This window comes from Condylura cristata, unplaced genomic scaffold, assembly GCF_000260355.1.
Source record: "Condylura cristata isolate star-nosed mole 26May11 unplaced genomic scaffold, ConCri1.0 scaffold00023, whole genome shotgun sequence".
Lineage (NCBI taxonomy): Eukaryota > Metazoa > Chordata > Mammalia > Eulipotyphla > Talpidae > Condylura > Condylura cristata.
Genome location: NW_004567124.1, coordinates 26,681,376 through 26,693,536, shown reverse-complemented (window position 1 = coordinate 26,693,536; position 12,161 = coordinate 26,681,376). Strand labels below are relative to the sequence as shown.

Here is a 12,161-nt window from a genome sequence, read left to right as displayed (position 1 = left end):
CATTTTGCTAAAGTTCTATCCACTAGTGAATTGATGGTGGCAAGCATTCATTTGAAACTCTGTTCAGTTTAAAAGGGGCTGATTAATGTCAAGTAAGGACATTTGGAACTCTAGGATATTAAAAAAGTGGTCAACATTGCAAAAGGGTTTCAAATATCTAGTCCAGCTTCTTATTTTACAGATGAAGCTTGAGGCCGAAAGAGATGTTATGATTTGTCCACAGTTACAAGAACAGTTGATGACAGGGTAAAGTCTGGATATTGACTCTTGTGCTTCAGGTAGTTTATTAAAGGGGTCATTTATTATTAACATTTAGTGAGAGGACATTGTTTTATTAGAAAAAATAACCTTAAATCAGAGGCATAATTTTAATTTTAAAGATTTTTCTCATATGTAATAGGTTCTAGTTTTTGTTTTTTTTTTTCAAAGATTTATGTATGCATACAGAACTGGGGTACAGGCCAGAGATGCAGGGGTGGTGAGCGGATCCACCAGAGACAGAGTGGGGAGCAGGACAGGCCGAGTGATGAAGTACACTGCTAAGGGGAGCAGCAGGCCAGTAAGGTCTCCTGCGCCATAGGGTCACATCTGGGGCAGGTGGGGATTGAACTCTTTCGGAAGTGGCTTTAGCTTCTTAATGCTGCGCTTTAACCCGCTGTGCCACCAGGGAGGGGCCAGATTCTAGATTCTAGATTCTAGAGGGCCCAGATTTTTTAAAACACTTTTTAGATTACTTTTACAATACAAGTGGTTTATGATTATTATATTAAACTATAGTATGCTGAGTCTTCAATTCTTACTTTCTCTTTATCAACTCATGATTGAACCAGGCTGTGCATGCCGCCAACAATCCTAAAATAGCTATAATTTTTTAAATAATTTCTACTTTCGCTCCAGGAGGCTTTCTTTCTGGTCTTATGATCACCATTATTTTCTTTTTCACCTCCTGGGAGCCAGGGAACCCAGACTCCTGACAGCCACTGCCCTCTCTTGGGGAAGATGATAGAGACTTGTGAGAACTGGGAGCGGGGATAGAGGTGTGGGCCTAAGGGAAGGAAGGGTCAAGGAGGCCGTCTGCCGGAGATGACATTCCCACTGCATCCCAAGGCTACAAACAGGAGACACAAACCAAAGGGAAAGTAGGGAATTCCTGGCTAATTCTGTGTAAGTGTTAGAACAAATCAGATCTTGCCTTCCTGTCTCCATTTGTATGCATATAGTATGGGGAATAATGAGAATGAGGAAAGTCATGCAGAATGATACTGGCCTGAAAGTACATAAAGGAGCCTCTGCTAGAGCCAGGGTCAACGTGAGTAGCTACCAGAGAGCACCCCTGCAAGGAGCCTTAGAGTTGTTAGGAAAGGGTAATTCAAAGGATTGGAGTAGAAGCCAAAATTGCCTTTGAACACAAAATCCTGCCTCTTGGAGGTATGGCACTCTGTGTGTCTCCCTGTGTGTACAAAGCAAATGCAAACTGAGTATTCCCTGCTGTGGACTGGAAGTTAACTGTGCCTCTTTGCTTTCCAGCTGTGTCGACTCTACAAATTTATTGAGCAGAAGGGCGATTTGCAAGATCTAACACCAACAATAAATTCATTAATAAAACAGAAAACAAGTGTTGCACAGTTGGTGAAGTACGGCCTGAAAGATCTAGAGGAGGTAGTTGGACTGTTGAAGAAACTTGGCGTCAAGTTACAGGTTTGGCAACTGTTTGATTCTGGCAGTACAGTTTAGTAGCAGCAATAGCACAAGAAGGAGTTGGATTTTATTTGATTAATGCTAGTGTTTTTTGTTTTGTTTTGATTTTAAAGATTTGTTTAGATATGCATACAAAACTAGGGTACAGGCCAGAGGTGCAGAGGGGGTGAGAGAATTCACCAGAGACAGAGTGGGGAGCAGAACAGGCCGACTGATGGAGTACACTGCTGAGGGAGCAGCAGGCGGGTCAGGAGAGGTCTGCTGCGCCATGTGGGTCACCTTCCTAGCCAGGGATGGAACCGGAGCGAAAACTGCTGCAGCCAGCTTCGTGGTGCTGCACTTTAACCCATTGTGCCATCAGAAAGGTCCATTAGTGTTTTATTTTTACAAAAGAACTCTGCTCTCTACATTTTGGAACCTTTGATGTCTTATAATAATTTTGGCTTATATTGGCATTTCCTTACAAGCATCGTAATTCATATTGTGCAGCAAGTCCTATGTCCTGTAGCCTCAAGAGATGGTTACTTGAAAAAAGCAAGAATTCTTGTTCGGCAGGCTGTAAACAGATTCAGGGGCAGATCTTGCTGACTATTCTGTTTATGCTTGCTAGACTGTTCTGATGCCACTGAGAGAAGACTGCTCAGCATCACAGTCCACATAATATGTGTGTGTGTGTGTGTGTGATCTCACTTTACAGGTTTTGATCAATCTGGGCTTGGTGTACAAGGTACAACAGCACAATGGGATCATCTTCCAGTTCGTGGCATTCATCAGACGGAGGCAAAGGGCTATATCGGAAATCCTTGCAGCTGGTGGCAGATACGACCTGCTGGTGAGGGCTTATTGTGACTTAGTTTCATTTCTTTCTCAATTCGTTATTTAAACATTTCTCAACCTACACAAAAATTGAGTCAGTAGAACAGACAAAACACCTGTGTATTTTTCACATAGGAAAAGAAATGTATTGTGAATCACATTTGATTTTTAGCTTTTCTCTTAAAGTGACTATAGGTTTACAGGAAGTTTGTAAATATAGCACAGAGAGATCTTGTGTACCCTTCACCCAGTTTCCTCCAGCACTTAATTTCGGCATAGCTGTAATAAAATATCCAAACCAGGAAATGGACATCAGTATACTGTCAGTGTATAATGCTGTCCATCCTCACAGGCCTGGTGGTGACATGTACTACTTCACAGGACCTTCACAGACCTTCACGGTATCCCACATTTACAAAAGTCATCTTAAGTATTTCCTCTACACACAGTGGGGTCCACGTCAAATATTAGGATTTTTACTTTGACTGTTAACCTCCAAGGCATTTGAGAAGGTCTGTTGTATTTACTCAATACTTCTGGTTTTCACAGAAGTTTACTATTTGATTGAAAGGTAATTCTTTTTAAGATTTTTTTTCTTTGTCTTTAGTTTGAAGTTTAATTAGGATATGCCATGGCATGACTTTGGGATTTTCTTAGCTTGTTGAATCTTTGGATTAGATCTTTTGCCAATGTCGGTCCTACCAAGCTGCTGGGCAGTGTCAGAGGAGATTAAATGGGAGCCAGAACTTCACGTCTGCCTAGGGGTAATGTCACTCCACCAACAATGTCGCGGAGGCTTGGGTCCCAGACTGCCACTTCCCCTTCCCAGCAGTTACATGTTACTGACTCCATGCAGCCCACACCCACTGGTGCCTGAGGCTGGTATCCTCACTCTCTAGGAGTAACGGGGCTTTCTGCCAGCTCCTCGGTCCCCCAGTCCCCTCAGCAGAGCTCCAGTGGAGGCCTTTCTCGAGCATTATTCCTTCTAATATTTTGCAATCTCATCCTCCTTTTCTGCTCCTTTTAGGACTCTGACAAAACTGTTAGCTCTTTTGTTAGGCTCTGGGACATTGTACTTTATTTACATCTACTTTCTTTGCTATTCAGATGGAGTAATTTCTTTGTTTTATCTTCAGTTTTATTCATTCTTTCCATTGTTATCACCATTCTGCTTTGGAAGGCCAATCCAATGTGTTTTTCATCTTTGGCCTCTTTGCTGAGACTTTCCTTTTTTCTTTTTTAAAGACTTATTTATTTAGGCATACAGAACTGGAGTACAGGCCAGAAGTACAGGGGCGGTGAGAGGCTTCACCAGAGAGTGGGGAGCAGAGCAGGCAGACTGACAAAGTACACTGCTAAGTCAGAAGAGGTCAGGAGAGGTCTGCTGACCATGTGGTCACCCCCAAGGTTGGGGATTGAACTCGCACTGAAGTGGCTGTGGCTAGCTTGCAGTGCTGCACCCCCAGGGAGGGCCCCCTTTTGTTTATTGATTTCAAGTCTGTGCAAAATGTTGAAGCATTTTTTTTTTAAGATTTATTTTATTTATTCATACAGAACTGGGGTACAGGCCAGAGATGCGGAGGGTGAGAGGATTCACCAGAGACAGAGTGGGGAGCAGAACAGGCAGATCAACGAAGTACACTGCTGAGAGGAGCAGTGGGCGGGTCAGGAGGGGTCTGCCCCGCCATGTGGATCGAACTCATGGGGAAGTGGCTTTAGCTTCTTAGTGTTGTGCTTTAACCTGATGCGCCACCAGGGAGGGCCCTTATGATGGTTGTTGCAAAATCCTTGTCAAGTGATCTCAACATACGGGTTATTTCAGTGTGGGTATCTGTTGAGTATCTGTCCTCATTCACTTTGAGATCTTCAGGGTTCTTGATAAAATTTATGATTTTCAGTTGTGTTCTGGGCATTTTGAGATTTATATTATGAGAGTTTGGAGTTTAACAGCCTTTTCTGGTAACTTGCAGATGGGGACAAGATGCTACCACCTTGCTACTTTGTGTTGGGTGTGGTGATCCTGGTTCCTCCCCAGGGTGGGAGAGGTGCCTTATTACTGCTTTCTACACACCTCCACTGATACTGTGGGGAGGGGCATGGGGCTGGGGGATTAGAGAGAGACCTTATTAGTCCTAGAGAGCCATGAAAGCTCCAGCTTAACCACTCAGCCCCCTCTGTTCCCATCCCAGCAGGGAGGGTGACCATATTACCGCTTGGATTAGGGGTGAAAGTCTGGAACTCTGGGGACCCTTACCTCCACTAACACTGTTTGGGAGGCAAGTGGCATTAATCCCAGGCAGATATGAAAGTCCTGGTTCTTCGAAGGTCTTCTCTGACCCCACCCTGCTGGGGCTTGTGGGGGGCTGGTGTGGGGAGGGCTCCTTACACTTGAGTGAAGGGGAACGTATAAGCCTCAACTCAACCCTTGGTGGGATGAAAGGGGGTGTGTATGTGGAGGGAATGTACTTTTGTCAGTCATGTTTGGCTGGAGCAAGGCCGGTATCATCTGGAAATTTCAGTCCTACAGGGTTGCCTCTTTCTTGGTCTTTTTGGCTGGAGAGGGCAGGCTTTTTTGTTAACATTTCAGGGTTTTTTTAGCACCCAATCCAGGATATAAAAGATCAAGACCAAACACAGGAATTTCCCACAAGTTATTCTGGGGCTAGGAAGACCTAGCCAGTCTGCTACCTTTTCTTCTTATACTTATCTTATATATAATACACAGAATATTTACCTGGACTTAGCAAGAGGAATAAGGAAAATACATCTACCTACCTTAGTACAGAAGGAGAATTTTATAATGTTTTAGTTCATCTAATAACATTAAGTGAACAGAAAAATGAAATTAACTTAAGTAATATCTATATTACTATTGCTGTAGCTTTAGTATTACTTCAACATATAGTTAACTTTTTTTTAATTATTGAGGAGCTATTTTACATTCTTTTTTCCTTTCCAATCTTTACCATCAGCTTTTATTTAACTGATTGTCCCCACAATACAAACATCTAAAAATCACTAGTGGATTATCTGCTTTTTCTTTTCTCTTTGCAGCTAGTGTGTCCGTTAGTAATACAGCACATGTCAAGCCATGTCGCCCCTATTCCAAATGCTCGGGTCCCTTGTGGCTAGTAGCTGCCACATTGAAAATGGCTGGTCTGGATCTGTCGTTTGGTCACATTTTTCTAAATTTGCCATTTGCTTCCCTCTCGCATGCTACACACACACACACACATAATTTCTTGTTGAACCCTTTGAGAAGTTGTTGATAGAACTTGCCCACAGATCATTACTTTGCCTACAGTCATATTTTCCTCTGTTTCATAACCAACACTCTGTGTCTCTCGCAGATTCCACAGTTCAGGGGACCCCAGGCTCTGGGGCCAGTTCCTACTGCCATTGGAGTCAGCATAGCTATCGACAAGATATCTGCAGCTGTGTTCAACATGGAGGAATCTGTAAGTCCCAGCTTTGTTTACCTGAGTATCCAGGATTGTTCTTTTTTGTTTTTGTTTGTAGTCACATACATGGAACCCCAGATATGGCAGCTATGAACTGAGGGCGTGGGAAACTTACTTTGCCATAATAGATATGCCTAAGACCTGATGTCAGTTCTTTCATTTCAGTCCTGGATTCTTGCTGGGGGTCTTTAAGCCACCCAAAATCAGCTTTATTGTTCCTGATCTCAACACTGTCTTTAATGCTCTCTGTAAATGTGAGATGTTCTGGTTGTTAACAGGCTTACATGAAAACCCCATGTACAGAAACCCTGTTGTAACCTAGAAATCCAGAACTGGTTCTCTATCCCCCCTTGCATTTCAGGCAAGATAAATATTACCACAGGAAAAGATGCTTCTGATAGTTTGGGGCAGTTGAAGCCACTTATATTAAAAAACAGTAATGGAAGATGGAAGATTTTGACTGTGTCTTTTTTTTTTTTTTTCCACTATGTCATTTTGAAGCAAACCCTTCTGTATATATATATATTGCTGTCCAGTACTTGGGGTTCTTGTCTTCACATGAGAGCTGCCTCCCCCTGAACTGGTTCCACCACCCCACCACCACCACCACCACACACACACACACACACACACAGTCTTACTCTTTTAAATGTAACCACATTTTTCTGATCCAGGTTACATTAAGCTCCTGTGATCTCCTTGTTGTAAGTGTGGGCCAGATGTCCATGTCCAGGGCCATCAACATAACCCAGAAACTCTGGGCAGCAGGAATCACAGCAGAAATCATGTACGACTGGTCGCAGGTAATAAGACAAAAAAAAGTCTTTGAGAGGTGTGAAAACTAGTGTGGCTTCAGTGGTCAATCACCCCAATGCCATTATTCTCAAACTGTATTTTGTGATGAATGCTGTTTCCTGTGTTAGTTTCTGGTTGCTGCAAATGACCACAAACAATGGTTTAAAACAACACAAATGTATTATCTTACATTTCTGGAATTCAGAAGTCCAAAATCATTGTCACTGGGGCTCAAGTCAAAGTGCCAGCAGGGCTAGCTCCTTTTAGAGACTTTAGGGGAGATTCCATCCTCTTGCATCCCCTGCTCCCACAAGCCTCTGCACTCCTTGGTTCATGGTCCCTTCCTCATCTTCAGACTCATTGTTGCAGCCCCTTTTCTTCTCTCTGAACTTGGCTTCCTGACATCTAATTGACCGTCCTATCACCCTCTTACAAGTACCCTCGTGTTTACAAGGCCCAGGATAATCCCCCTTGACTTAATCATGTTTGTGGAAGTTTCTTTTACCAAGTAAGATATCATAGTCACAGGTTCCGGAGATTAGGATTTGGACATCTTTGTATGGCCACCACCCAGCCTCCCACACTTCACATAGGCGTCCTGTGTTTAGAGTGTGAGGCTCTGTCTCCTCAGACCTCCTACAGCAGGCCTTAAGCTGCCCTGGGTGTGGAGTTGAGGAAAGTGGCACCCTGAACACCAGCCTGCCCTTTTGAATGGGGCCCTCAGATGAGGACTCCCCCCACACAGCAAATCAGAGTGGCCTGCACTCCCAGTTGGATACACACTCACCACACCCGAGTGCTCCAGAGCATGGGCAGATGCCTAGGGAAAGCTCCACCCCTTCCTGTCACATCACCTGCCCAGAGGGTTCTGAAGTTGCTGCTGTTCATTTTGGTGTGTTACATAAATTCATGTCAGAGTATGATTACTTACTTGACAGAGTGGTATCCTCTTCCATTGTCTCGTAAATTAAGAGAATGTCTGTCTTGTGACAAAGTAGAACCCAGAAATGGTGACTTCGATTCTGTACAGGCCTCTCTGCTTTGTGGCTGCTTTGCCTTATGCTTCAATTTTGTTTGTCGCCTTCTACCATTTGTTACCTTTGTTTTCCTCAATGACCTTTTCACTCGTGTGTGTGGGTGTGGGGGGGGGGAGGAAGGGAGAGGGAAAGTGAGAGGTGGGGGGGATATGACCCTCCCTCCAGACTGAAGCTTTTAAAAACCTCTTCCTGTATTCTGAGCACCCTGTCTGTCCATGGTCCCTTAGAACAATAATGAAAGTAATCAAGGGAGGTCTTATTCCTCCCTTGTATTCTATACTCTCCCTGCTTAGTGTGTATAACCTCTAAAGTCAGCGTATTTGGTAATCCACTTTGAAAACATAGTTTTTATTCCCTTTAATTACTTCAAGCTGCTCTAGATGCTTTTAGTTCATACTGTGTTTATTTGTTTCAGTCCCAAGAAGAATTACAGGAGTACTGCAGACATCATGAAATCACCTATGTGGCCCTCGTCTCAGACAAAGAAGGAAGCCATGTCAAGGTAAAGAATGTAGGAACTCTCATAATTCAGCAGTCAGATCCCCATACTGTGCTTAACTTCCCCTGAAGTCCTGGCCTTGGGTGTGGGTGGAAATCTGTTACTTCACTTTTCCTTTGATTCACTGGGCCTATTATTGAAGAAAATCTATAGAATGAATCAGAATCTAAATCTAAACACTGTTCTTCAAGCTTAAATTTAAACAAACAAACAACAAAAAACAAAAAAACACCTCTGGCTATAGTTTTTTCCTTTCCTCCACTTGTTCGAAGAAAATCTGGAAAATTCCTTTGTGTTGAGCCACGTACCATTCTCTTCTGACTGGTTTGCTGCAATATGAATATAATGTCCTTTGGTGGGTTATCTTCTGTGGCCTATAAATTCATAGTTTTAATCACATTTGGAAAATTTTCAGACATTATTTCTTCAGGTATTTTTCTCTCCCTTCTCCTTTCCTTCTGGGACTCTGATTACAGTCTGATAATCATTTGATACTGCCCTACAGCTCATTTTGCTTTTTTAGTTTTGTCCTTCCCCCAAATGCCCCATTTTTATTCTGGATTATTCAATAATCTCTTCTGCTTTTAATCACACTCAGGACATTTCATTTCAGATATTGAATATTTTCATCTAGACATTTTTTATTTTTTTATATCTTCTATTTTTCTGTTCATTGCTCTTATTTTCTTTACATCCTTTATAAGACCTATAAATTACTTTAAGGTACTTGGGCATTAATTCTATCAACTCCAGCATCTTTGGGTCTCTTTAACTATTGATGTGTCTCCTGGTTATGACTCATTTTCTTAACAGTCTGCATGCTTTTATTTTTTAATTGGTTGTTGAATATAACAAATTTCACATTTGGGGGCACTGGGTGTCATATGTTCCTATAAATACTGGTGGGTTTTGTTCTGAATCCTTTCCAGACTTGATTTTAAGCTTTTTTAGGGCAGGTCCATAGTAGCCTTTAGCCTTGGTCTAATCTAGTTCCACTCTATGGCCGATCCTGCCTGACACCCTATGTATTATGTGTGGGGTCGCTCTAATCTGGCAAGAGCAAGAACTCTTCCCAACCTGTGTGTTCCAGAAATTATTTGCCTAGTCCTTTCTGGTGGTTGTTTCCCCAGCCTTGGTTTGATCACTGTCACTTATGCTCAGATCATTTTTTTCCCCAAGGTAAATGGACTCCTTTGCAGAGCTTCAGAAATGCTTTTCTCAGTTTGTAGTTCTCCCTCTTGCCTTCTCTGCCCCATGGTTTCTGGCCATCTTGGCTCCCCTTCCTGCACTCTAGGGCTCCTTTGCCTCCCTTGTGTCTGCTGCTTGTTGGCCAGTGTCCAGGAGCCATTGTTCTTATGATTTGTGACATTTTCTAGCAGTTTAAGGCAGTTCTTGTCGGAGTTAATTCTTCATGAGCTAATTTGAAAGTCCCCACTACTTAATAGTCATTAAACCCTCAGTGCCTCTGAACAAGCCTCTTCCAAGCAATATCTGCTGGCGCAGTATTGCCAAGAGACAACTTTCTAGCATCTGCTTGGTGATTCTAACACCATAACAGTGCTACAATGCTTTGCAAATTTTAAAAATTTGAATCACAATCGGCTTCCCAAAATTTACACTCCAGGGTACTAATTATGCCTCTGCAGTTGTCAGAATGCAGCTGTCTAAATTCTTCCTCCTTTCAGCTACCTTCAAATAAATTTTAGGAGACAGCTACCATGCTACTTTTTATCTTCTTTTCTGAATTAAACATTCTAGTTACTTAGGCCATTCTTGCTAACATGGTTTTCAAATCCTTGACCCTCCTGGTTAGTCTTCTCTAGACACATTCAACTTTGTCAATGTCTGTATTTAAATGTGATACTACAGTTCTAAGTATGAGCTCTAAGTTATATTTTGACTAAATGTGAAAGATCTCTGACCTTCCTTAATTTAGATACCATAATTGTCGTAATATAATTAAATTAGCTCCTAGCAACCATGTGGCTCTCTGGCTCACACCAAACTATCATCCACTAAACCCCTTTGGCCTTTTCATAGTACTCTCCATGTCTGGTTGGTCTTATACAATGAGGGTTTTAACCACAGCATTTTATCTTTATCATTGTTAACATATGATCTTGTTCATTTTTGTACATCATTCTAGACTGTCAGCTCTCTTTTTAAAAAAAATTTATTTATGCATACAAGAACTGGGGTAGAGGCCAGAGTTGTGGAAGACAAGAGGGTTCACAGAAGACAAAGGGGGAACAGAACAGGCAGATCTACTGGCATACACTGCCAAGGAAGCAGCGGGTGAGACAGAGGTCTGCTGTGCCATGTGGGTCACCTCCCTGGCTGGAGTTCAAACTCTTGCTGCGGTGGCCACACACAGCTTCATAGTGCTGTGCTTTCACCCGCTGCGCACCAGGTCAGCTCTTTGACTCTTGCTTCTGCCTCTATTAATGGGAGGTCAATAGCCTCATCTTCACATTTTTAGAGCAAGACATCATTCATCCATTCACCAGGTGAACTTTGGATCATGAAGTTGATAATCTGGTAGGCTATCTCATGTTATATGCCATGAGAACCCTACAGGGAAAGTCCTGGTGAAGGTTCATCATCCTGGAAGAATATTTCAGAGGTAGCAGGAAAGTCTTCAGGATGGAGGTAGTAGGGGTTTATGCTAGACCCTCGGAGATGGGCAGGATATAATTATGTGCTGAAAGGGCCTCTAAGCGGAAGAATAGCAGTAGATTGTTCTAAAGAGAGCGTAGGCCCACATACACTGACTCTAATATGCCTCTGAATAGTCTGTTTGGGTAAAGCAGAAAGAGAATGAAAAAGCATGGTTCCATAGGAGAGAATGGCTCTGGTTAGATCATAGAGCCAAAATGCCCAACCAAGGCATTTGGACTTTATTTAGCAGCTAGTGGGGAACCAGGACAAAAGGAGTTATCCAAATTATACTTGAGAAAAATTAACTGCAGAGACATATGGCATGGAATGGAGTATGGGAAAATGAAAGAGTTAGCAGCCTGAGGAGTGTCATTTATCCCACACCAAGGCTGGATGCTGGCCATGAGAATGAAGATAGCATAAAAGTGAGGTAACAGGACTTGGGTTTGAAAAGGAGGGGAGTTGTAGAAAGCATGGTGACTGACCAGAGGGAGATTTAAGGGGAATAGTGTGTGAATCAAATGAAATAGCAGCTGGTTCATCTTGTCTTTTTTTTTTTTTTAATTCTATTAATATATGGCAAATGATTCTAATCCAGACAGGGCTTCTCAGCAGCTGCTTTTGACACTTCGAGCCACTTAATTCTTTATTGTGAGAGCCTGATTTGTGCATTGTAACATTTACCAGCATCTGGAGCCTCTCCCCAGTAGTTGCCAGTAGCCACAGTTGTCACAACCAAACGTGTCTCTAAACAGTCCACAAGGAGCGATACAGCCTCTGGCTAAGAACTACCAACTTAAACTGTGGACTTAATAGGTTTACTGTAGTACTTTGATTCAGTTTACTGACATCAAAATAATGGAGATCCATTTTATTCTTTTCAAGGTTAAGTCTTTTGAGAAGGAAAGGCAAACAGAGAAACGTGTGCTAGAGTCTGATCTTGTCGACCACGTTGTGCAGAAACTAAGGATCAAAGTCAGTGATGAAAAGACTAGCAGGTAACATTGAACAAAAGCCTCCCTCTGCACCCCTACACACACACAAAAAAAACCAGCTGCAACTGTCTCTATATTTTTTTAAAGATTGTATGTATATATGCAAGAACTGGATGACCGGCCAGCAGTGTACGGGAGAGGGAACTCACCAGAGACAGAACGGGGAGCAGAACAGGCAGACTGACTGAAATATACTGCTGAG

General features: G+C 42.5%; 1 protein-coding gene across 2 annotated transcripts in view; it reads left to right on the top strand.

Moving 5' to 3' along the window:
* The window catches only part of EIF2AK4 (eukaryotic translation initiation factor 2 alpha kinase 4), a 95,597-nt gene that overhangs the window by 75,711 nt on the left and 7,725 nt on the right, over positions 1-12,161 (top strand). For both annotated transcript variants that reach the window (XM_004687926.2, XM_012728659.1), the window contains 6 exons: positions 1,528-1,698; positions 2,396-2,530; positions 5,865-5,972; positions 6,650-6,778; positions 8,223-8,309; positions 11,850-11,962. In XM_004687926.2, coding sequence (XP_004687983.1) covers positions 1,528-1,698; positions 2,396-2,530; positions 5,865-5,972; positions 6,650-6,778; positions 8,223-8,309; positions 11,850-11,962 — 743 coding nt within the window. The remainder of the gene's footprint in view (positions 1-1,527; positions 1,699-2,395; positions 2,531-5,864; positions 5,973-6,649; positions 6,779-8,222; positions 8,310-11,849; positions 11,963-12,161) is intronic.